Source organism: Agelaius tricolor, unplaced genomic scaffold (assembly GCF_023055355.1).
Source record: "Agelaius tricolor isolate 1412-34295 unplaced genomic scaffold, bAgeTri1.0.p SCAF_111, whole genome shotgun sequence".
Classification (NCBI taxonomy): Eukaryota; Metazoa; Chordata; class Aves; order Passeriformes; family Icteridae; genus Agelaius; species Agelaius tricolor.
The window spans coordinates 192203-217453 of NW_027269371.1; the positions used below are offsets into that span (position 1 = coordinate 192203).

General features: G+C 51.7%; 2 protein-coding genes across 6 annotated transcripts; one reads left to right on the forward strand and one right to left on the reverse strand.

The window, feature by feature from the left end:
* Positions 1–900: 900 nt before the first annotated feature.
* FBL (fibrillarin) lies at positions 901–14698 on the reverse strand. Of its 2 annotated transcripts, XM_071419593.1 has the most exons (10): positions 14589–14698; positions 13941–13982; positions 13019–13201; positions 11873–11967; positions 8619–8789; positions 7572–7649; positions 6941–6995; positions 4727–4839; positions 2482–2627; positions 901–1176 (listed from the first exon to the last, which is right to left on the reverse strand). In XM_071419593.1, exons 1-10 carry the CDS (start codon positions 14596–14598, stop codon positions 1155–1157), a joined length of 915 nt encoding a protein of 304 aa, XP_071275694.1. In that variant the 5' UTR covers positions 14599–14698; the 3' UTR covers positions 901–1154. The 2 variants fall into 2 exon arrangements, with proteins under 2 accessions (XP_071275694.1, XP_071275693.1); XM_071419592.1 differs by lacking the exon at positions 6941–6995 and having other exon boundaries at positions 7517–7649.
* On the forward strand, positions 14681–23512 carry COX6B1 (cytochrome c oxidase subunit 6B1). 4 transcript variants are annotated; one of them, XM_071419597.1, is made up of 4 exons: positions 14681–14777; positions 16818–16925; positions 21569–21669; positions 23350–23512. In XM_071419597.1, exons 2-4 carry the CDS (start codon positions 16820–16822, stop codon positions 23401–23403), a joined length of 261 nt encoding a protein of 86 aa, XP_071275698.1. In that variant the 5' UTR covers positions 14681–14777; positions 16818–16819; the 3' UTR covers positions 23404–23512. The 4 variants fall into 4 exon arrangements, with proteins under 4 accessions (XP_071275698.1, XP_071275699.1, XP_071275697.1 ...); XM_071419598.1 differs by lacking the exon at positions 14681–14777 and adding an exon at positions 14909–15073; XM_071419596.1 differs by lacking the exon at positions 14681–14777 and adding an exon at positions 14912–15094 and having other exon boundaries at positions 16817–16925.
* Positions 23513–25251: the final 1739 nt, after the last annotated feature.

Below are 25251 nucleotides of genomic sequence, written 5' to 3' on the forward strand. Positions count from 1 at the left end.
TTAATTAACCTCTATAAATTAAACCTCATTAATTAACCTCCATTAATCAACTCCATTAATTGACCCCAGCATTAATAACCCCCATTAATTACCCCAGTAATTAACCAATTAGCCCCATTAATTAGCCCTATTATTAACCCCATTAATGAACCTCATTAATTAACCATGACATTAATTAACTCCAATTAATTAGCCCTTATGAACACCCATTAATCAACCCCAATTAACCCCCAGCACTAATTAGCCCTGTCATTAATTAGCCTCCTTAATGAATCCCATAAACCCATTAATTAAATTAGTTAATTAACCCCCATTAACCCTCATTAATTAGCCCCCATTAACAACATTAATTAACCCCCTTTATTTGACCTCCATTAATTAAACCCATTAATGAACTTCTATTAATTAATGCAGTAATTAATCTTCATTAATTAACCACAGCATTAACTCGGCCATTAATTACCCCATCATTAATAAACCCCATTAATTAAAGTGCCAATTAATCCACGTCCATTAATTAATTACCCCAATTAACAGCTCCCACTCAATGCCCAAACCCCAGTAATTAAACACCCAATCACGCCCATAATTAATTAAACCCCAGTTAATTAATTAAATCAATTAGCCCCAATTAACACCCTTAATTAGCCACCACCACTAATTGCACAAACCCAATTAATTACTTAATAACCCCCGCTAATTGTCCATTCTGGCCAGGAATTCATTAGCCTCTTACAGTAATTAATTAATTAAATCTAATTAATTGCTAGGCCTTAATAATCTTTAATTAATTAATAATTAATTAATTAACAACTCCATTAATCACCCCAGCCCCGTCCATTACCCCATTAACCTCCCCAAGGCATTAATTACGCCCTAATTAATCAATTAACAACGCTAATTAATCAATTTTCCTTTAATTAACAAAACCCCCCCAGGCCCCTCCCACACCCCAAATCCCGGAGCCACTTCCGGGTTAGGCCACGCCCACTCGACAAGAGCGCTGAGCACTTCCGGTCTAGGCCACGCCCACTCAATGATGCCGAGCACTTCCGGGCTAGGCCACACCCACACCTCAAAAGCGCCGGTCACTTCCGGATTTGGCCACACCCGTTTCCGGGTTAGGCCACGCCCCTGGTGAAGCAGCAATGACGTCATTTCTCCTTGGGAGGGGGCCTGGGAGGGGAGAGAGGGGGAGAACCAATGAGAACCAGTGAGAGACCAGTATGGACCAGTACAGACCAGTATAGACCAGTATGGACCAGTATGGACCAGTATAACCCAGTCCCTTTTTTCACTCCCCAAAATCCCCATTTTCCCCCTAAAATCTCCATTTTTGCACCTAAAACTCCCGTTTTTTTTCCTCCCAGTCCCTCCCAGTATAACCCAGTATAACCCAGTACAAACCAGTATAACCCAGTTCCCTTTTAACCCCCCAAAATCCCCATTTTCCCCCCCAAAATCCCCAATTTTCACCCCAAAATCTCCATTTTTGTGCCTAAATCCCCCGGTTTTTTTCCCCCCAGTCCCTCCCAGTATAACCCAGTTCCCTCCCAGTCCCTCCCAGTCTCCTTTCTATCCCCAAAATTCCCATTTTTACCCATAAAATCTCCATTTTTGCACCTAAAACTCCCGGATTTTTTCCCCCCAGTCCCTCCCAGTCCCTCCCAGTATAACCCAGTACAAACCAGTATAACCCAGTTCCCTTTTAACCCCCCAAAATTCCCATTTTCCCCTCCAAAATTCCCATTTTTCACCCTAAAATCCCAATTTTTGTGCCTAAATCTCCCAGATTTTTTCCTCACAGTCCATCCCAGTATAACCCAGTATAAACCAGTATAACCCAGTCCCTCCCAGTATATCCCAGTCCCTCCCAGTCTCCTTTCTACCCTGAAATTTCCCATTTTTCCCCCTAAAATCTCCATTTTTGCGCCTAAAACTCCTGAATTTTTTCCTCCCAGTCCCCCCCAGTATAACCCAGTACATCCCAGTCCCTCCCAGTATAAACCAGTCCCTCCCAGTCCCTCCCAGTATAACCCAGTTCCCTTTTAACCCCCCAAAATTCCCATTTTCCCCCCCAAAATCCCCATTTTTCACCCTAAAATCTCCATTTTTGCACCTAAAACTCCCAAATTTTTTCCTCCCAGTCCCTCCCAGTATAACCCAGTTCCCTCCCAGTATAAACCAGTCCCTCCCAGTCTCCTTTCCACGCCCAAAATCCCCATTTTTCCCCCCAAAATCCCCATTTTTGCTCCTAAATCCCCCGGGTTTTTTCCTCCCAGTCCCTCCCAGTCCCTCCCAGTATAAACCAGTCCCTCCCAGTTCCCTTTCTATCCTGAAAATTCCCATTTTTCCCCATAAAATCCCCATTTTTCACCCTAAAATCTCCATTTTTGCACCTAAAACTCCCGGATTTTTTCCCCCCAGTCCCTCCCAGTCCCTCCCAGTATATCCCAGTCTGTCCCAGTCCCTCCCAGTCACCGGTAGACGCCGACCACCACGGCGTGGTCCCTCTCGTAGGGCTCCAGGGTCAGCTGCTCCTGCGGCTTCATCCTCTCGGCCGTCATCTTCCTCACCTCGCCCGCGAACACGGCCTCGGCCGGCGCCGTCGAGTCGATGCAGTTCGCCTGCACACAGGGGTGGGAGCGGTTAGAACCGGGTTGGACTGGGTTGGGACCAGTTAGAACCGGTTTGGACTGGGTTGGGACCGGTTAGAACCGGTTTGGACTGGGGTGGGACCGGTTAGAACCGGTTTGGACTGGGTTGGACTGGTTTGGAATGGGTGGGACTGGGTTGAGACCAGTTAGAACCGGGTTGGACTGGGGTGGGACCGGTTAGAACCGGTTTGGACTGGGTTGAGACCGGTTAGAACCGGTTTGAGCCAGTTAGAACTGGTTTGGACTCAGTTGGACTGGGTTGGACTGGTTAGAACCAGTTTGGACTGGGTTGGGACCGGTTAGAACCAGTTTGGACTGGGTTGGGACCAGTTAGAACCAGTTTGGACTGGGTTGGACCGGGTTGGACTGGTTAGAACTGGGTTGTAGTGGGATGGACTGGTTTGGACTGGGATTGAGTGGGTTGGACTGGTTAGAACCAGTTTGAGCCAGTTAGATCCCAGTTAGAACTGGTTTGGACTGGGTTGGACTGGGTTGGATTGGGTTGGACTGGGTGGGACTGGGTTGGAACGGGTTGGACTGGTTTGAACCAGTTTGGACTGGTTTGAGACCAGTTAGAACCGATTAGAACTGGTTAGACCCCAGTTAGATCCAGTTTGAACTGGTTACAACTGGTTTGGACTCAGTTGGACTGGTTTGGACTAGGTTGGACTGGTTTGAACCAGTTAGAACCAGTTTGAGACCAGTTAGAACCGGTTAGATCCCAGTTAGAACCAGCCAGAACAGGTTAGAACCAGTTCGATCCCAGTTAGAACCGGTTTGATCCAGTTAGAACTGGTTTGATCCAGTTAGAACTGGTTTGAGACCAGTTAGATCCAGTCAGAACTGGTTTGGACTGGTTTGGAATGGTTTGGAGTGGGTTGGAATGGTTTGGACTGGGTTGGACTGGTTTGAGATTGGTTAGAACTGGTTTGAGACTGGTTAGATCCAGTTAGATCCAGTTAGAACTGGGTTGGACTGGTTTGGACTGGTTTGTACTGGGTGGGACTGGGTGGGACTGGGTTGGACTGGGTTGGAGCGGGTTGGACTGGGTTGAGCTGGTTTGGACTGGTTTGAGACCAGTTAGAACCAGTTTGAGCCTGTTAGAACTGGTTTAGACTGGTTTGAGCTGGGTTGGACTGGGTTGAGATCGGTTAGAACTGGTTTGAGCCAGTTTGATCCAGTTAGAACTGCTTTGGACTGGTTTGTACTGGTCCATACTGGTCCATACTGGTCCATACCTTGATGGAGATGAGGAAGTGCCCCCCCGCCCGCAGGAAGTGATGGTTTGTACTGGTCTGTACTGGTCTATACTATTCCATACTGGTCCATACTGGTCCATACTGGTTCATACCGGCCCATACTGGTCCATACTGGTTTATACTGGTCTATACTGGTCCATACTGGTCCGTACCTTGATGGAGATGAGGAAGTGCCCCCCCGCCCGCAGGAAGTGATGGTCTCTAACTGGTCCATACTGGTTTATACCAGCCCATACTGGTCTATACTGGTCTATACCGGTCCATACTGGTCCATACTGGTCCATACTGGTCCATACTGGTCCGTACCTTGATGGAGATGAGGAAGTGCCCCCCTGCCCGCAGGAAGTGATGGTTTGTACTGGTCTGTACTGGTCCATACTGGTCTCTAACTGGTCTATACTGGTTTATACCGGCCCATACTGGTCCATATTGGTCCATACTGGTCTATACTGGTCCATACTGGTCCGTACCTTGATGGAGATGAGGAAGTGCCCCCCCGCCCGCAGGAAGTGATGGTTTGTACTGGTCTGTACTGGTCTATACTGGTCTCTAACTGGTCCATACTGGTCCATACTGGTCTCTAACTGGTCCATACCAGCCCATACTGGTCTCTAACTGGTCCATACTGGTCCATACTGGTCCGTACCTTGATGGAGATGAGGAAGTGCCCCCCCGCCCGCAGGAAGTGATGGTCTCTAACTGGTCCATACTGGTTTATACCAGCCCATACTGGTCTATACTGGTCTATACCGGTCCATACTGGTCCATACTGGTCCATACTGGTTTGTACTGGTTTGTACTGGTCCGTACCTTGATGGAGATGAGGAAGTGCCCCCCCGCCCGCAGGAAGTGATGCGCGTTCAGGGCCACGATGCGCGTCTGGTCCGGCTGCGCCACGTCCGCGAAGATCACGTCCACCATGCCTGGGATGGGGGGCAGAAAAACCCCAAAATTACCCCAAAATAGCCCAAAATTACCCCAAAATTCCAGAAAATCGGAAATTCCCAAAAAAATCCCAAAATTTCCAGGAAATTCCTCAAAATTCCTGCGAAATTCAGGCCAGGAACCCAAAATTTGGTGCCCACCATGATCACGTCCACCATGGCTGGGACGGGGCAAAAAAACCCCAAAATTATCCCAAAATATCCCAAATTTACCCCAAAATTATCCTGGAATTCTAGAAAATCGGAAATTCCCAAAAAAATCCCAAAATTTCCATGAAATTCCCACGAAATTCCGGCCAGGAACCCAAAAAACCCCAAAATTTGGTACCCCCCATGATCACGTCCACCATGGCTGGAACGGGGCAAAAAACCCCAAAATGATCCCAAAATATCCCAAAATTATCCCAAAATGATCCCAAAATTATCCTGGAATTCCAGAAAATCAGAAATTCCCAAAAAAATCCCAAAATTTCCATGAAATTCCAGCCAGGAACCCAAAAATCCCAAAATTTGGTGCCCACCAAGATCACGTCCACCATGGCTGGAACGGGGCAAAAAAAACCCCCAAATTATCCCAAAATATCCGAAAATTATCCCAAAATGATCCTGGAATTACAGAAAATCAGAAATTCCAAAAAAAAATCCCAAAATTTCCATGAAATTCCACCAAAATTCAGGCCAGGAACCCAAAAAATCCCAAAATTTGGGGCCCACCAAGATCACGTCCACCATGGCTGGGACGGGGCAAAAAAACCCCAAAATTATCCCAAAATATCCCAAATTTACCCCAAAATTCTGAACAAAATTCAGAAATTCTGGAAAAAATCCCAAATTTCCATGAAATTCCACCAAAATTCAGGCCAGGAACCCAAAAAAATCCCAAAATTTGGTGCCCACCAAGATCACGTCCACCATGGCTGGGACGGGGCAAAAATCCCCAAAATTATCCCAAAATATCCCAAAATTATCCCAAAATGATCCCAAAATTATCCTGGAATTCCAGAAAATCAGAAATTCCCAAAAAAATCCCAAAATTTCCATGAAATTCCAGCCAGGAACCCAAAAATCCCAAAATTTGGTGCCCACCAAGATCACGTCCACCATGGCTGGAACGGGGCAAAAAAAACCCCCAAATTATCCCAAATTATCCCAAAATATCCGAAAATTATCCCAAAATGATCCTGGAATTACAGAAAATCAGAAATTCCAAAAAAAAATCCCAAAATTTCCATGAAATTCCACCAAAATTCAGGCCAGGAACCCAAAAAATCCCAAAATTTGGGGCCCACCAAGATCACGTCCACCATGGCTGGGACGGGGCAAAAAAACCCCAAAATTATCCCAAAATATCCCAAATTTACCCCAAAATTCTGAACAAAATTCAGAAATTCTGGAAAAAATCCCAAATTTCCATGAAATTCCACCAAAATTCAGGCCAGGAACCCAAAAAAATCCCAAAATTTGGTGCCCACCAAGATCACGTCCACCATGGCTGGGACGGGGCAAAAATCCCCAAAATTATCCCAAAATATCCCAAATTTTCCCAAAATTCTGCACAAAATTCAGAAATTCCTGGAAAAAATCCCAAAATTTCCATGAAATTCCCCCAAAATTCCAGCCAGAAACTCAAAACCACCTCAAGTCCCACCCAGGACACCCCAAAACCTCCAGAACCTTCTCCAGAACCTCCTCCCCCCCTCCCAGCTGTGCCCAGGTGTGGTCCCGCCCCCTGTGGCACTGGCCCCGCCCCCTGTGCCCCACTGACCAATCAGCACGCGGCATTTCTGTGGGTGCCGCGTGTTCTCCATGCCCGGCACCACCTTCATTCACACAGGTGAGACCCAGGTGTGTCCCAGGTGTAAGCCCCGCCCCCAGAATGAAGCCCCGCCCCCTGTGGCACTGGCCCCGCCCCCTGTGCCCCACTGACCAATCAGCACGCGGCATTTCTGTGGGTGCCACGTGTCCTCCATGACCGGCACCACCTTCATTCACACAGGTGAGGCCCAGGATGAAGCCCCACCCCTTTCCCTGACTGACCCCGCCCACCAGGACTAAGCCCCGCCCCCCGTGTCCCACTGACCAATCAGCATGCGGTATTTGTGGGGGTGCCGCGCGTCCTCGATGACCGGCACCACCTTCATTGCCACAGGTGAGACCCAGGATGAAGCCCCGCCCCTCAGGATGAAGCCCCGCCCCATGACTAAGCCCCGCCCGTCTGGCTCACTGACCCCGCCCCCTTTGCCTCACTGACCAAGCACATCCTCCATCACCGGCACCACCTTCATTCCCACAGGTGAGACCCAGGTGTGTCCCAGGTGTAAGCCCCGCCCCCAGGATGAAACCCCGCCCCCCAGGAGGAAGCCCCGCCCCCTTTGCCCCACTGACCAAGCACATCCTCGATCACCGGCACCACCTTCATTCCCACAGGTGAGACCCCATGATGAAGCCCCGCCCCCAGGACAAAGCCCCACCCCTTTGGCCGACTGACCCCACCCCCTTTGCCTCACTGACCAAGCACATCCTCCATGCCCGGCACCACCTTCATTCCCACGGGTGAGACCAATGATGAAGCCCCGCCCCAAGGACAAAGCCCCACCCCTTTGGCCGACTGACCCCGCCCCCCAGGACTAAGCCCCGCCCCCTTTCAGTGACTGACCAATCAGCATGCGGTATTTGTGGGGGTGCCGCGCGTCCTCGATGACGGGCACCACGTTCGTTCTCTTCTTGGCCACGTTGAGCAGGTCCCGGCCCGAGCGGTGCGAGAACTCCACGGCGTAGACCACGCCCTCCTGGGGGCGGGGACAAACACGGGGTCACCAAAGGTCACCGGGGTCACCCAAAGGTCACCGAGGTCACCCGGGGTCACCTGCAGGTGCCAGCACCAGGCGCTCCCAGGAGCTTGGGGACACCAAACCGGGGCCACCTGGGCCAGGTGAGGCCTTGGGGGCACCACAGGAGTAACCCAGGAGTAACCCAGGAGTAACCCCTGTGTATCCCAGGTGTGTAACCCTGTTGTAACCCCAGTGTGTAACCCTGTTGTATCCCCAGTGTGTAACCCCATTGTAACCCCTGTGTAACCCCGTTGTATCCCTGGTGTATCCCCGTTCTGTAACCCCTATGTATCCCATGTGTGTAACCCCTTTGTATCCCCGTTGTAACCCCAGTGTGTCCCAGGTGTGTAACCCCAGTGTGTAACCCCATTGTATCCCCGTTCTAACCCTGTTGCATCCCATGTGTGTAACCCTGTTGGAACCCCTGTGTAACCCCATTGTAACCCTGGTGTATCCCCATTGTGTAACCCCATTGTAACCCCAGTGTATGCCCTGTGTAACCCCGCTCTAACCCCATTGTAACCCCATTATAACCCTGGTGTATCCCCAGTGTGTAACCCCATTGTAACCCTGTTGTAATGCCATTGTAACCCCGGTGTATCCCCATTGTATCCCAGGTGTGTAACCCCTGTGTAACCCCATTCTAACCCCATTGTAACCCCTGTGTAACCCCGGTGTGTAACCCATATGTAACCCCATTGTAACCCCGGTGTATCCCCATTGTATCCCAGGTGTGTAACCCCATTCTAACCCCATTGTAACCCCTGTGTAACCCCGGTGTGTAACCCATGTGTAACCCCATTCTAACCCCTGTGTAACCCCTGTGTAACCCCAGTGTGTAACCCCATTGTAACCCCATTGTATCCCAGATATGTAACCCCATAGTAACCCCTGTGTAACCCCATAGTAACCCCGTGGCAGCCGTACCTGCCCCACGATGTCGGACACGTGGCTCACGGTGGTGCCCGAGGCCGCCCCCAGGTACAGAACCCGCGCCCCCGGCCGGATGTGGATGCGGTCGATGCCCCCCAGGATGGCGGCGGCGAGCTTGGAGCGGAACGGGTTCCAGGCACGGTACTCGATGGAGCTGTCACCATCCTGAACCAGTATAAACCAGTATAGACCAGTTAGAACCAGTACAGACCAGTATAGATCCCTATATATCCCTATAAACCAGTATGGACCAGTATAACCCAGCTTGGAGCGGAACGGGTTCCAGGCACGGTACTCGATGGAGCTGTCACCATCCTGAACCAGTATAAACCAGTTAGAACCAGTATAAACCAGTATAGACCAGTATATATCCCTATAACCCAGTATGGACTGGTGTAACCAGTATAACCCAGCTTGGAGCGGAACGGGTTCCAGGCACGGTACTCGATGGAGCTGTCACCATCCTGAACCAGTATAAACCAGTTAGAACCAGTATAGACCAGTACAGACCAGTATAGATCCATACATATCCCTATATATCCCTATAACCCAGTATGGACTGGTGTAACCAGTATAACCCAGCTTGGAGCGGAACGGGTTCCAGGCACGGTACTCGATGGAGCTGTCACCATCCTGAACCAGTATAAACCAGTATAGACCAGTTAGAACCAGTATAGACCAGTATAAACCAGTATAGATCCCTATATATCCATATATATCCCTATAAACCACTATAGACCAGTATAACCCAGTATGAACTGGTATAACCAGTATAACCCAGCTTGGAGCGGAACGGGTTCCAGGCACGGTACTCGATGGAACTGTCACCCTCCTGAACCAGTATAAACCAGTATAGACCAGTTAGAACCAGTACAGACCAGTATAGATCCCTATATATCCCTATATATCCATATATATCCCTATAAACCAGTATAAACCAGTATGGACTGGTATAACCAGTACAACCCAGCTTGGAGCGGAACGGGTTCCAGGCACAGTACTCGATGGAACTGTCACCATCCTGAACCAGTATAGACCAGTTAGAACCAGTATAGACCAGTATAAACCAGTTAGAACCAGTATAGATCCCTATATATCCCTATAACCCAGTATGGACTGGTGTAACCAGTACAACCCAGTTTGGAGCGGAACGGGTTCCAGGCACGGTACTCGATGGAGCCGTCACCCTCCTGAACCAGTATAAACCAGTATAGACCAGTTAGAACCAGTACAGACCAGTATAGATCCATACATATCCCTATAAACCAGTATGGACTGGTGTAACCAGTATAACCCAGCTTGGAGCGGAACGGGTTCCAGGCACGGTACTCGATGGAGCCGTCACCCTCCTGAACCAGTAAAAACCAGTATAGACCAGTTAGAACCAGTATAGACCAGTATAGACCAGTATAAACCAGTATAAAACCAGTTAGAACCAGTACAAATCCCTATAGATGCCTATAAACCACTACAAACCAGTATGAACTGGTATAAACCAGTATGGAGCAGTATGGACCAGTATAAACCAGTGCGGACTGGTGTGAACCAGTACGGACCAGTACAACCAGTATGGACCAGTATGGACCAGTATGGAGCACTATAGACCAGTATGGACCAGTACAACCAATACGGACCAGTATGGACCAGTATGGACCACTATAGACCAGTATGGACCAGTACACACCAGTCCCTCCCAGTCCCACTCCCAGTGCTCCCAGTATAACCCAGTCTATCCCAGACTGTCCCAGTCTATTCCAGTTCCATCCCAGTCCCTCCCAGTTTGTCCCAGTCCCTCCCAGTTTGTCCCAGTCCCTCCCAGTTTGTCCCAGTCCGTCCCAGTTTGTCCCAGTTTATTCCAGTCTCTCCCAGTCTGTCCCAGTCCATCCCAGTCTATCCCAGTCCCATTCCCAGTATCCCCAATCCCACTCCCAGTATAACCCAGTTTGTCCCAGTCCATCCCAGTCCCTCCCAGTCTCTCCCAGTCTGTCCCAGTTCCATCCCAGTCTATCCCAGTTTGTCCCAGTTCCCTCCCAGTTTATCCCACTCAATCCCAGTCCCTCCCAGTTTGTCCCAGTCCCATTCCCAGTACCCCCAGTCCCACTCCCAGTGCTCCCAGTGTAACCCAGTCTGTCCCAGTCCCTTCCAGTCCCTCACAGTCCCTCCCAGTTTATCCCAGTCCATCCCAGTGCCTCCCAGTTTATCCCAGTTTGTCCCAGTCCCTCCCAGTTTATCCCAGTCCTTTCCAATTTCTCCCAGTCCGTCCCAGTCTGTCCCAGTTTAATCCAGTTTGTCCCAGCTTGTCCCAGTCCCTCCCAGTATATCCCAGTACAAAGCCCCTCTATCCCAGTCCCTCCCAGTCCCTCCCAGTCCATCCCAGTCCCTCCCAGTTTATCCCAGTACAAAGCCCCTCTATCCCAGTCCCTCCCAGTCTGTCCCAGTCTATCCCAGTTTGTCCCCGTCCCATTCCCAGTACCCCCAATCCCACTCCCAGTGCTCCCAGTATAACCCAGTCCCTCCCAGTCCCTCCCAGTCCATCCCAGCGCTTCCCAGTCTGTCCCAGTCCCTCCCAGTCTGTCCCAGTTGGGTTTATCTCAGTCCCAGTCCTCCCCAGTCTGTCCCAGTCCATCCCAGTTCCCTCCCAGTCCCTCCCAGTCCATCCCAGTATATCCCAATCCCTCCCAGTTTATCCCAGTTTATCCCAGTCCGTCCCAGTCCACCCCAGTCTGTCCCAGTTTAATCCAGTTTGTCCCAGTCCCTCCCAGTATATCCCAGTACAAAGCCCCTCTATCCCAGTCCCTCCCAGTCCCCCCCAGTCCCTCCCAGTCCATCCCAGTCCCTCCCAGTCCATCCCAGTTTATCCCAGTCCCTCCCAGTCCCATCCCAGTCCCTCCCAGTCCCATCCCAGTATATCCCAATCCCATCCCAGTCCCTCCCAGTATATCCCAGTCCCTCCCAGTCCATCCCAGTCCCTCCCAGTCCCTCCCAATCCCATCCCAGTCCCTCCCAGTCCCATCCCAGTCCATCCCAGTATATCCCAGTCCCTCCCAGTTCCCTCCCAGTCCCCTCCCAGTCCCTCCCAGTATATCCCAGTCCCTCCCAATCCCATCCCAGTCCATCCCAGTATATCCCAGTATATCCCAGTCCCTCCCAATCCCATCCCAATCCCATCCCAGTCCCTCCCAGTCCCCCCCAGTCCCTCCCAGTCCATCCCAGTCCATCCCAGTATATCCCAGTATATCCCAGTTTACCTCCACACTGATCCGTTTCTCTCCGTACACCGACTCTCCCGGCACCAGGTTCCGCGTCACCAACGCGTCCTCACGGCCCCGGCAAATGAACACACCTGGGACACGGGAGATACACGTGAGATACTCATGGGTTACACCTGGGATACACCTGGGATACACCTGGGACACGGGAGATACACGTGAGATACTCATGGGTTACACCTGGGATACACCTGGGATACACCTGGGATACACCTGGGACACGGGAGATACACGTGAGATACTCATGGGTTACTCATGGGATACACCTGGGACACGGGAGATACACGTGAGATACTCATGGGATACTCATGGGTTACACCTGGGATACACCTGGGACACGGGAGATACACATGAGATACTCATGGGTTACACCTGGGATACACCTGGGATACACATGGGATACACCTGGGACACGGGAGATACACGTGAGATACTCATGGGTTACACCTGGGATACACCTGGGATACACCTGGGTTACACCTGGGACACGGCAGGGACATGTGAGATACACGTGGGATACACCTGAGTTACACCTGGGATAAACCTGGGACACACCTGGGTTACACCTGGGTTACTCATGGGATACACCTGGGACCCTCAGCTGCTCCACAGCCGCATCCCCAGTCCCTCCCAGTATAACCCAGTATCCCCAGCTCCCCTCCCAGTATGAACCAACATATCCCAGCTCCCTCCCAGTATAAACCAGTACGCCCAGCTCCATTCCCATTCCCTCCCAGTATAAACCAGTATCCCCAGTTACCCTCCCAGTCCATCCCAGTTACACTCCCAGTCCCTCCCAGTCCATCCCAGCCCCTCCCAGTCCATCCCAGCCCCTCCCAGTCCCAGTATAAACCAGTCCATCCCAGTATAAACCAGTCCATCCCAGTTGCCCTCGTGCTGCTGTGGCTCCACCCTCCCAGTCCCTCCAGTATAAACCAGTATCCCCAGTTCCCTCCCACTATCCCCAGCTCCCCTCCCAGTCCCTCCCAGTTCCCATCCCAGTCCATCCCAGTATATCCCAGTCCCTCCCAGTATAAACCAGTATCCCCAGTTCCCTCCCAGTATCCCCAGTCCCTCCCAGTCTCTCCCAGTCCCTCCCAGTATAAACCAGTTTATCCCAGTTACCCTCATGCCGGTGCGGCTCCACCGTCACTTTTTTCCCGCCTTTGAAGCCGCCGCGGCCCCCGCCCCTGGCTCCGCCCCCTCGGCCTCGGCCCCGCCCCCGTGGGGCTCCTCTGGCTCCGCCTCCTCCTCTGGCTCCGCCCCCTCCGCGGGCCACGCCCCCTCCGCGGGGCGTGAAACCGGAACCTGTGGGGGGAAACTGGGTTATACTGGGATATACTGGGAGGGGAACTGGGGATACTGGGAGGGACTGGGATGTACTGGGAGGGACTGGGAGGGGAACTGGGTTATACTGGGATGTACTGGGAGGGGAACTGGGGACACTGGGATGCACTGGGAGGGACTGGGAGGGGACTGGGAGAGACTGGGATGAACTGGGAGGGACTGGGATGTACTGGGAGGGGAACTGGGTTATACTGGGATATACTGGGAGGGACTGGGTTATACTGGGAGGAGAACTGGATTATACTGGGATATACTGGAAAGGGAACTGGGGGAACTGGGTTATACTGGGAGGGACTGGGAGGAACACTGAGGGGACTGGGATGGACTGGGAGGGGAATTGGGTTATACTGGGAGGGGAACTGGGGATACTGGTTTGTACTGGGAGAGACTGGGAGGGGAACTGGGGATACTGGGAGGGGAACTGGGTTATACTGGGATATACTGGGAGGGGAACTGGGGGAACTAGGTTATACTGGGATGTATTGGGAGGGACTGGGAGGGACTGGGAGGGGAACTGGGTTATACTGGGATATACTGGGAGGGACTGGGAGGGGAACTGGGTTATACTGGGAGGGAACTTGGTTATACTGGTTTATACTGGGAGGGGAACTGGGGATACTGGGCTATTCTGGGAGGGACGTTGGGATTATTGGTTTATACTGGTCCATACTGGTCCATACTGGTTTATACTGGGACTCACCTCTGCCTCGGAAGCCGCCGCGTCCACCCCGGGGGCTGAAACCTGTGGGGAAACTGGTCAGACTGGGATGTACTGGGATATACTGGGATGGACTGGGAGGGGAACTGGGATGTACTGGGATGTACTGGGATATACTGGGTTATACTGGGAGGGACTGGGAGAGGCCCTGCAGGCTCCCAGTGCTCCCAATGTGGCTGCAACACCTCCCCCAGTCCCTCCCAGTATAACCCAGTATATCCCAGTTACCCCCAAAACGCTCCCAGTTCATCCCAGTCCCTCCCAGTGTATCCCAGTCCATCCCAGTTCCCTCCCAGTCCCTCCCAGTTTATCCCAGTCCCCCCCAAATCCTCTCCCAATCCCTCCCAGTGCATCCCAGTTTATCCCAGTTCCCCCCAATCCCCTCCCAGTCCATCCCAATTCATCCCAGTCCCTCCCAGTGTGTCCCAGTTCCCATCCCAGTTCCCCCCAGTCCATCCCAGTTCCCCCAGTCCATCCCAGTCCCCTCCCAGTTTATCCCAGCTCCCTCCAAACCACTTCCCAGTCAATCCCAGTCCCCCCCAACCTCCCCCAGTCCCTCCCAGTTTGTCCCAGTTTATCCCAGTCCCTCCCAGTTTGTCCCAGTTTATCCCAGTCCCCTCCAGTTCCCACCCGGCCTCATCGCGCCGCTTTCTCCACGCGTGGCCCGCGCGCCTTTGCCGGAACCGGAAATGACGCCACAAACAAAGCGCCGTCCCAGCCCGGCGCATGCGCACTACCCTCCCGACGCTCAAATTCCGCCCACTTCCGGGCGGAAGTTCCCTCAGAGCGCCTCAAGTTGGGTCCTGAGGGGATTTTGAGGCAAAAAAATGGGGATTTTGGGACAAAAATGGAGGTTTGGGATCTAAACCGGAGATTTTGGGGTGAAAAATGGGGATTTTGGGGCTCTAAAGGTTTTTTTGTGGCGGCTCGCGGCGTTTTGGCGCCGTTTCGGGGCAGTTCCGGCGGACTCGCGGGTGGGGGCCGCCGCCATTTTTCCTCCGGGAGGAGACGCTCCAGCCCGAAACCGGCTCTCTGTGGTTTTTCGTGACGTCATTTCCGGCGACTCTCCGTCGCTTCCGGAGTGACTCGTTGGTTCCGGCCGGTGGCGAGCGAGGGTGAAAGTGACTTTGAGAGCTGGGACGTACTGGGAGAACTGGGATGGACTGGGAGCAACTGGGAGCGACTGGGAGCGCTGGGGAGGCGACTGGGAGCGACTGGGATGGACTGGGAGAGACTGGGATGGACTGGGAGCGACTGGGAGAGACTGGGGGGGCTGGGAGGGTCGTGAGGGGAGCGCTGAGGGCGGTGAGGGCCGAACTGGGAGGTACTGGGGGGAACTGGGAGGGGTCTGAGGGGTTACTGGTTTGAACTGGGAGGGACTGGGATGAACTGGGAGCACTGGGAGGGGTCTGGGGGGGGTTACTGGGATGAACTGGGAGGGACTGGGATGAACTGGGAGAGGTTTGGGGGTTACTGGTTTGAACTGGGATGAACTGGGAGGGGTCTGTGAGATTACTGGGAAGGAACTGGGATGAACTGGTTTGAACTGGGAGCACTGGGAGGGCAGGAATTAAGGAGCTGCTCATTTGCATAATGAATGAGCTTCGTTAGTTCCTCTCGTGGTTCATTCCCTTCTTTGGCATTGCTGGGTGGGGTTAATTAATATTAATTAATAACTAACGAGCTAATTAACTACGTGGATTTGCAGTTAATTACCTGGATGTTAATTAATTTGCTGACTAATTCATTACTGCTAATTAGCATCCTTAATGAGCATCCAGTCTCTTGAATGATTTCATTTCTCTTTCATTCCCTTATTTGGCATTGTGGGGTGGGATTAATTAATAATTAATAATTAATGGAATAATTAGCAGGCTAGATTGGCAGTTAATGAACTAGATCCCAGTCAGTTTATTGGCTAGTTAGTCAGCTGCTAATTAGCATAATTAATGAGTTTTTAGTCTGTTGTTTTAGCTTCTGTTTTATTCCATTGTTTATCATTGCAGGCTGTGATTAATTAATAATTAATGAGCTAATTAGCAGGCTATGTTAATCATTAATTAATTGGATTCACACCAGTTACTTGGTTAATTAACCAGCTGTTAATTACAATCATTAATCACTTTCCAATCTGTCCCTGTTTCTGCTTAATTTTATGATTTTTCATTATTAGGTGACATTAATTAGTAATTAAAAGCCAATTAACAGATTAGGTTAACCATTAATTAATTAGGTTCTGACTAATTGTTTAGCTAATTAATTAGCTGTGATTATAATCATTAATGGTTTCTTAATGTGCTTCTATTTCTACTTAATTAATGTTTCATTATTAGGTGACATTAATTATTGATTAATGAGCTAATTAACAGGCTAGACTGAGTTAATTAATTAACAACTGCTGATAGTAATTAGTTAATAAGTACTGTTAGTTAATGAGGACTGATAATTAATTAATTTGGTATTAAAGCGGTTACTAATTAATTAATTAATTAGCTGCTAATTAGCATAATTAGGATCCTATTAAAATCTCTTTTCTTCCTGATTCCACTTCCCCCATTTCTCCCGCTGGGTTGGAATTGATCAATAATTAATGAGCTAATTAACGGCTAGATTGGCAATTAGCTAAGTAGGGCCTAATTATTTATTCAGCTAATTAATTAGCTGCTAATTACCTTAATTAACAGCATTTCCCCCTTGTGAACCCTGATGCAAAGATTGAAAATTTCAATTTTTTTCCGCTTTTTTCAGCAATTAATGCTCCTTAAACCCAATTAACCCCTTCAGGCTGATAATTAACAGCCCCTGGAAGGTGATTAACGAGGGCAGGTGTTAATTAAGCTCTGTAATTATGCTAATTAGCCATGGCAGAGGACATCAAGCTCAAGCTGTGCCGCTACAAAACGGCTCCGTTCGACAGCCGCTTCCCCAACCAGAACCAGACCCGCAACTGCTGGCAGAACTACCTGGGTATGGCCCCAAAATCCCCCAGATTCACCCCAAAAATCACCTGGGGAACCCCGAAATAACAAAAATCCAAAAATCCCCGTGAAAATCCCCCAAAAAATGGCCCAAAAACCTCCTAAAATGGCCCCAGAAATGCCCCCAAAATTGCCCCAAAAATGCCCCAAAATGGCCCAAAAATGGCCAAAAAAAAATCCCCAAAAATGGCCAAAAAATGGCCAAAAAACCCCCAAAAATGCCCCCAAAAATGGCCCAAAAATGGCCCCAAAAATGGCCCAAAAACCACCAAAAATGGACCCCAAAACCCCCCAAAATGGCGCAAAAAAACCCCAAAAATGGCCCCAAAAATGGCCCCCCAAAAACACCAAAAATGCCCCCAAAAAACCCCAAAATGGCCCCAAAAATGCACCAAAAATGCACCAAAAATGGCCCAAAAATGCCCCCCAAAAAAAACCCCCAAACATGGCCCAAAAACCCCCAAAAATGGCACCAAAAATACCCCCAAAAATGCCAAAAAATGGCCCAAAAAACATCCCAAAAAGGCCCCAAAAATGGCCCCAAAAAAACCCCAAAAATGGCCCCAAAAACCACCCAAAATGGCCCAAAAAATGCCCCAAAATGGCCCCAAAAATGCCCCCAAATGGCCCCAAAAATGGCCCCCAAAAAAACCCAAAAATGCCCAAATTTGGGGTTTTTTATCTCTGCTTCCCCAACCAGAACCAGACCCGCAACTGCTGGCAGAACTACCTGGGTATGGCCCAAAATCCCCCAAATTCACCCCAAAAATCACCTGGGGAACCCCAAAATAACGAAAATCCAAAAATCCCCGTGAAAATCCCCCAAAAAATGGCCCAAAAACCCCCAAAAAATGCCCCAAAATGACCAAAAATGGCCCCAAAAATGCCCCTAAAACCCCCCAAAATGGCCCAAAAATGGCCAAAAAAAATCCCCAAAAATGGCCAAAAAAATGGCCAAAAAAACCCCAAAAATGCCCCCAAAAATGGCCCAAAATTTCCCCAAAAATGGCCCCAAAAATGGCCCCAAAATTCCCCCAAAATGGGCCCAAAATTCCCCCAAAAATGGCCCCAAAAATGGCCCCAAAATTCCCCCAAAATGGGCCCAAAAATGCCCCAAAAATCCCCAAGAATGGCCCCCCAAAAAAATCCCAAAAATGCCCCAAAAACCTCTAAAAATGGCCCAAAAAATGCCCCCAAAAAGCCCCCAAAAATGGCCCAAAAAATCCCAAAAATGGCCCCAAAAATGGCCCCAAAAAAACCCCAAAAATGGCCCCAAAAACCACCCAAAATGGCCCAAAAAATGCCCAAAAATGGCCCCAAAAATAGCCCCCCAAAACACCAAAAATGCCCCAAAAAAACCCCAAAAATGGCCCCAAAAACACCCCAAAAAAAACCCAAAAATGGCCCCAAAAATGGCCCAAAGACCCCCAAAAATTTGGGGTTTTTTATCTCTGCTTCCCCAAGCAGAACCAGACCCGCAACTGCTGGCAGAACTCCCTGGGTATGGCCCCAAAATCCCCCAGATTCACCCCAAAAATCACCTGGGGAACCCCAGAAATCACCTGGGGAACCCCGAAATAACAAAAATCCAAAAATCCCCGTGAAAATCCCCCAAAAAATGCCATAAAAATGGCCCAAAAATGCCCAAAAATGGCCCCAAAAATGCCCCTAAAACCCCCCAAAATGGCCCAAAAATGGCCAAAAAAAATCCCCAAAAATGGCCAAAAAAATGGCCAAAAAACCCCCCAAAATGCCCCCAAAATGGGCCCAAAATTTCCCCAAAAATGGCCCCAAAAATGGCCCCAAAATTCCCCCAAAATGGGCCCAAAATTCCCCCAAAAATGGCCCCAAAAATGCCCCCAAAAAAACCCCAAAATGGCCCAAAAATGGCCCCAAAAATGCCCCCAAATGGCCCCAAAAATGCCCCAAAACCCCCCAAAAATGGCCCCCCAAAAAAATCCCAAAAATGCCCCAAAAACCTCTAAAAATGGCCCCAAAAATGGCCCAAAAATGCCCCCAAAAATGGCCCAAAAATGGCCCAAAAAATCCCAAAAATGCCCCAAAAAGCCCCAAAAATGGCCCCAAAAATGCCCACAAAATGCCCAAAAATGCCCCAAAAATGCCCCAAAAATGGCCCCAAAAATGGCCAAAAAAAACCCCAAAAATGGCCCCCAAAAAACCCCAAAAACTCCCAAATTTGGGGATTTTATCCCCAAAATCTTCCCAAAAATTCCCCAAATCCCCCAAATTCACCCCAAAATCCACCTGGGCAACCCCAAAAATCACCTGGGGAACCCCAAAATCCCAAAAATCCCAAAATTCCCATTAAAAAACCCAAATAATTCCCATAAAATGTCCCAAAAATGCCCAAATTTGGGGTTTTTATTCCCCGCTCCGGCCGCTCATTGTCCCCAATGTCCCCTCAATGTCCCCAAATCCCCCAAATGTCCCCATTGTCCCCAATGTCCCCTCAATGTCCCCTCAATGTCCCCAATGTCCTCTCAATGTCCCAAATGTCCCCAATGTCCCCTCAGTGTCCCCAATGTCCCCTCAGTGTCCCCAAATCCCCCAAATGTCCCCAATGTCCCCAATGTCCCCTCAATGTCTCTGATGTCCCTAAAATGTTCCCAAATGTCCTCATTGTCCCCAATGTCCCCTCAATGTCCCCTCAATGTCCCCTATGTCCCCAATGTCCCCTCAATGTCTCTGATGTCCCTAAAATGTCCCCAATGTCCCCTCAATGTCCCCAATGATGTCTCCAATGTCCCCTCAATGTCTCCTCAGTGTCCCCAATGTCCCCTATCCCCAATGTCCCCTCAGTGTCCCCAATGTCCTCTCAATGTCCCCAATGTCCCCAAAACCCCCAAATGTCCCCAATGTCCTCTCAATGTCTCTGATGTCCCTAAAATGTCCCCAAATGTCCTTAGTGTCCCCAATCCCCCAATGTCCCTAAATGTCCTCAATGTCCCCAAAATGTCCTCAATGTCCCCAATCCTCCAATGTCTTCTCAAGGTCCCCTGTGTCCCCAAAATGTCCCCAAAATGTCCCCAATGTCCCTTGGATGTCCCCAATGTCCTCTCAACGTTCCCAATGTCCCCAAAGTCCCTCAATGTCTTCAATGTCCCCAATGTCCCCAATCCTCAAATGTCCCCAATGTCCCCAATGTCCCCTCAATGTCCCCTCAATGTCCCCTCAATGTCCTCAGTGTCCCCTCAGTGTCCCCAATGCCCAAAATGTCCCCTCAGTGTCCCCAATGTCCCCTCAATGTCCCCAATGTCCCCATTGGTGTCCCCAGATTTCCAGCGGTGTCAGCGCGCCATGGACGCCCGCGGCACCGATGCCACCATTGTCACCTCAGTGTCCCCAATGTCCCCAATCCCCCAATGTCCCCTCAGTGTCCCCAATGCCCCCAATGTCCCCTCAGTGTCCCCCGTGTCCTCAATGTCCCTGATCCCCCCTTGTCCCCAACTCCCCAATGTCCCCATTGATGTCCCCATTGATGTCCCCAGATTTGCAGCGATGCCAGCGCCCCATGGACACCCATGGTGTCAATGCCACCATTGTCACCTCAATGTTCCCCATATCTCCTCAATGTCCCCAAATGTCCCCAATGTCCTCTCAATGTCCTCTCAATGTCCCAAATATCCCCAATATCCCTGATCCCCCATTGTCCCCAATGTCCCCTCAGTGTCCCCAGTGTCCTCAATCCCCCCAATGTCCTCAATGTCCCCAATGTCCCCAATGTTCCCTCAGTGTCCCCAGTGTCCTCAATGTCCCTGATCCCCCAATGTCCCCTCAATGTCCCCAATGTCCCCATTGGTGTCCCCAGATTTCCAGCGGTGCCAGCGCCCCATGGACACCCATGGTGTCAATGCCACCATTGTCACCTCAGTGTCCCCAATGCCCTCAATGTCCCTGATCCCCCAATTCCCCCAATGTGCCCCCAATGTCCCTGATCCCCCATTGTCCCCAATGTCCCCTCAGTGTCCCCAATGTCCCCTCAGTGTCCCCAATCCCCCAATGTCCCCATTGTCCCCTCAATGTCCCCAGATTTCCAGCGGTGCCAGCGCCCCATGGACACCCGTGGTGCCGATGCCACCATTGTCACCTCAATGTCCCCAATCCCCCCAGTGTCCCCAATGTCCCCAATGTCCTCTCAATGTCCTCTCAATGTCCCAAATATCCCCAATATCCCTGATCCCCCATTGTCCCCAATGTCCCCTCAGTGTCCCCAGTGTCCTCAATCCCCCCAATGTCCTCAATGTCCCCAATGTCCCCAATGTTCCCTCAGTGTCCCCAGTGTCCTCAATGTCCCTGATCCCCCAATGTCCCCTCAATGTCCCCAATGTCCCCATTGGTGTCCCCAGGTTTCCAGCGGTGCCAGCGCGCCATGGACACCCACGGTGCCGATGCCACCATTGTCACCTCAGTGTCCCCAGTGTCCTCAACTCCCCAATGTCCTCAATGTCCCCTCAGTGTCCCCAATGTCCCCTCAATGTCCCCATTGGTGTCCCCAGACTTCCAGCGGTGCCAGCGCGCCATGGACGCCCGTGGCGCCGATGCCACCATTGTCACCTCAGTGTCCCCAATGTCCCCTCAGTGTCCCCATTGATGTCCCCTCAATGTCCCCAGATTTCCAGCGGTGCCAGCGCGCCATGGACGCCCGCGGTGCCGATGCCACCCCATGCCAGTGGTACTTCCGTGTCTACAAGTCCCTGTGCCCCACCTCGTGGGTGAGTGATGTCCCCAGATGTCCCCAAATGTCCCCAACGTCCCCAACCCCCAGTGTCCCCAATGTCCCCAAGGGGCCCCCATAGTCCCCAATCCCCCCAATGTCACCAAATGTCACCAAACGTCCCCAAATGTCACCAACCCCTCCAATGTCCCCAACGTCCCCAACCCCCAGTGTCCCCAAATGTCCCCAAGGGGCCCCCATAGTCCCCAATCCCCCCAATGTCACCAAATGTCACCAAGGGTCCCCAGTGTCCCTCCAATGTCCCCAATCTCCCCACCCCCAATGTCCCCAAATGTCACCAAGGGGGCCCCGATAGTCCCCAGTGCCACCAATGTCCCCAGATGTCCCCAATTCCCCTCAATGTCCCCAAGGTGTCCCCAAGGTGTCTCAGCTACTGGGGGAGTGCTGGACCCAGATGTCCCCAAAAAACGTCCCCAAATGTCCCCCAAAAAAGTCCCCAATGTCCCCAAAAAATGTCCCCTCAATGTCCCCAATGCCTCTGATGTCCCCAACCCGCCCGATGTCCCCAACCCCTGCCCAATTCCCCCAATGTCCCAAACCCCCCAAAAATGTCTCCAAGTGTCCCCAGTGTCCCCAGTGTCCCCAATGCCCCCAATTCTCCCAGTGTCCCCAATGTCCCAAAGCCACCAAATGTCCCCACAATGTCCCCACAATGTCCCCACAATGTCCCCAACCCCCTCCAGTGTCCCCAATGTCCCCAACCCCTCACTGTCCCCCAAATGTCCCCAATGTCCCCAATGTCCCCAGTGCCCAAATGTCCCCAACCCCCCCAGTGTCCCCCAATGTTCCCAATGTCCCCAAACCCCCCCAAATGTCCCCAGTGTCTCCAGTGTCCCCAACCCCTCAATGTCCCCAAATGTCCCCAAATGTCCCAAACCCCTCACTGTCCTCCAAGTGTCCCCAGTGTCTCCAGTGTCCCAAATGTCCCCAATGTCCCCCAAATGTCCCCAATGTCCCCCAAATGTCCCCAATGTCTCCAACCCTCCCCAATGTCCCCAGTGTCTCCAGTGTCCCCAAATGTCCCCAACCCACCAAAAGTCCCCAACCCCTCCCCAATTCCCCAAATGTCTCCAACCCCTCACTGTCCCCAAATGTCCCCAATGTCCCCAATCCCCCAATGCCCCAAATGTCCCCCAATGTCCCCAACCCCTCAATGTCCCCCAATGTCCCCAAGCCACCAAATGTCCCCAAATGTCCCAACCCCCCCAGTGTCCCCAAATGTCTCCAATCCCCTCAATGTCCCCAATGTCCCCAACCCTCCCCAACCCTCCCAATGCCCCTAATCCCCCAAATGTCCCCAATGTCTCCAATGTCCCCAAATGTCCCCAATGCCCCCAACCCTCCCCAATGTCCCCAACCCACCAATGTCCCCAATGTCCCCAAAATGTCCCAAAGCCACCAAATGTCTCCAACCCCCCAATGTCCCCAAATCCCCGAAATGTCCCCAAATGTCCCCAACCCTCCCCAATGTCCCCAAACCCCCAAATGTCCCCAACCCCCTCCAGTGTCCCCAATGTCCCCAATCCCCCAAATGTCCCCAACCCTCCCCAATATCCCCAATGCCCCAAATGTCCCCAACGTCCCAAATGTCCCCAACCCCCCCAATGTCCCCATTAACGTCCCCAGTGTCCCCAAATGTCCCCGTCGCTGTCCCCAGGTGACGGCGTGGGACGAGGCCCGTGAGGAGGGCACCTTCCCCGGCAAGATCTGAGCTGTCCCCAGGCCCCGGTGACACCGGGGACGCGCCCGGGGGGGGGAGGTGACACCGCGGGGGGGGAGGGGACGCGCGGTGGCGCCGCCAATAAAGGGTTAAAAACTGGGCCTCGGCTCTGGGGGCGTTTGGGGACATTTGGGGACAATTTGGGGACAGTTTGGGAAAATTTGGGGGTGTTTGGGGACATTTGGGGACAATTTGGGAGTGTTTGGGGACAACTTGGGGGTGTTTAGGGAGAACTTGGGGCCATTTGGGGACTTTTGGGGACAATTTGGGAGTGTTTGGGGACATTTAGGGACAATTTAGGGACAATTTGAGGGCATTTGGGGACCATTTCGGGGTGTTTAGGGACAGTTTGGGGACATTTGGGGGCATTTAGGGACAATTTGGGGACAATTTGGGAGTGTTTGGGGACATTTAGGGACAATTTGGGGACCATTTGGGGACAATTTGGGAGTGTTTGGGGACATTTAGGGACAATTTGGGGACCATTTTGGGGACAATTTGGGGGCGTTTGGGGACAATTTGGGGACCATTTGGGGGTGTTTAGGGATAATTTCGGGACCATTTGGGGACCATTTGGGGACAATTTGAGGGCATTTGGGGACAATTTGGGGACAGTTTGGGGACGTCTGGGGACAACTTGGGGGCATTTGGGGACAGCTTGGGGACAACTTGGGGGCATTTAGGGGCAATTTGGGGACAGTTTGGGGGCGTCTGGGGACAACTTGGGGGCAACTTGGGGACATTTGGGGGTGTTTAGGGACAACTTGGGGACAACCTGGGGACATTTGGGGGTGTTTAGGGACAATTTGGGGACAATTTTTGGACTTTTGGGGATGTTTAAGGACAATTTGGGGACATTTAGGGATAATTTGAGGACATTTGGTGGTGTTTAGGGGCAACTTGGGGACAACCTGGGGACATTTGGGGGTGTTTAGGGACAATTTGGGGACAATTTGGGGACATTTAAGGACAACTTGAGGGTGTTTAGGGACAATTTGGGGACAATTTGGGAGTGTTTGGGGACAATTTGAGGGCATTTAAGGACAACTTGAGGACATTTGGGGACATTTGGGGGTGTTTAGGGACAACTTGGGGACATTTGGGGACAATTTGGGGACATTTAAGGACAACTTGAGGGCGTTTAGGGACAATTTGGGGACATTTGGGGACAATTTGGGGGCATTTAGGGACAATTGGGGGTTTTGAGGACATTTGGGGCGGTTTGGGGACATCTGGGGACATTTGGGGACAGCGGAATTCAGCACTTTGGGGACCCTCTGGGGTTATTCAGGACCCTCCCAGTTCCCCCCCAGTCCCTCCCAGTTTGATCCCAGTTCCCTCCCAGTCCCTCTCAGTCCCTCCCAGTCCCTCCCAGTTCCCCCCCAGTCCCTCCCAGTTTGATCCCAGTTCCCTCCCAGTCCCTCTCAGTCCCTCCCAGTCTCTCCCAGTCCCTCCCAGTTGACACCAGTGACCCCCAGGTGACACCAGTGCCTTTATTGTCCCCAGTTCCCCCAGTTTAGGGCCCCAGGGGGACCCCCGGGAGCGGCCCCAGTGCTCCCAGTGCCCCTCCCAGTCCCCCCAGTGCTCCCAGTGGAGCTCCCAGTGCTCCCAGTGGCCCCCCTGCGACTCCTCCCAGTGCTCCCAGTGGAGCTCCCAGTGCCCCTCCCAGTCCTCCCAGTGCTCCCAGTGCTCCCAGTGGAGCTCCCAGTGCTCCCAGTGGAGCTCCCAGTGCTCCCAGTGGTTCCAGCAGGCGACCTGGGGGAAGGGGGGGACAATACGGGGTGGGGTCACTGGTTATGGTCGTCGTGGTGGCCTTCGTCGCATCATCGTCATCATCGT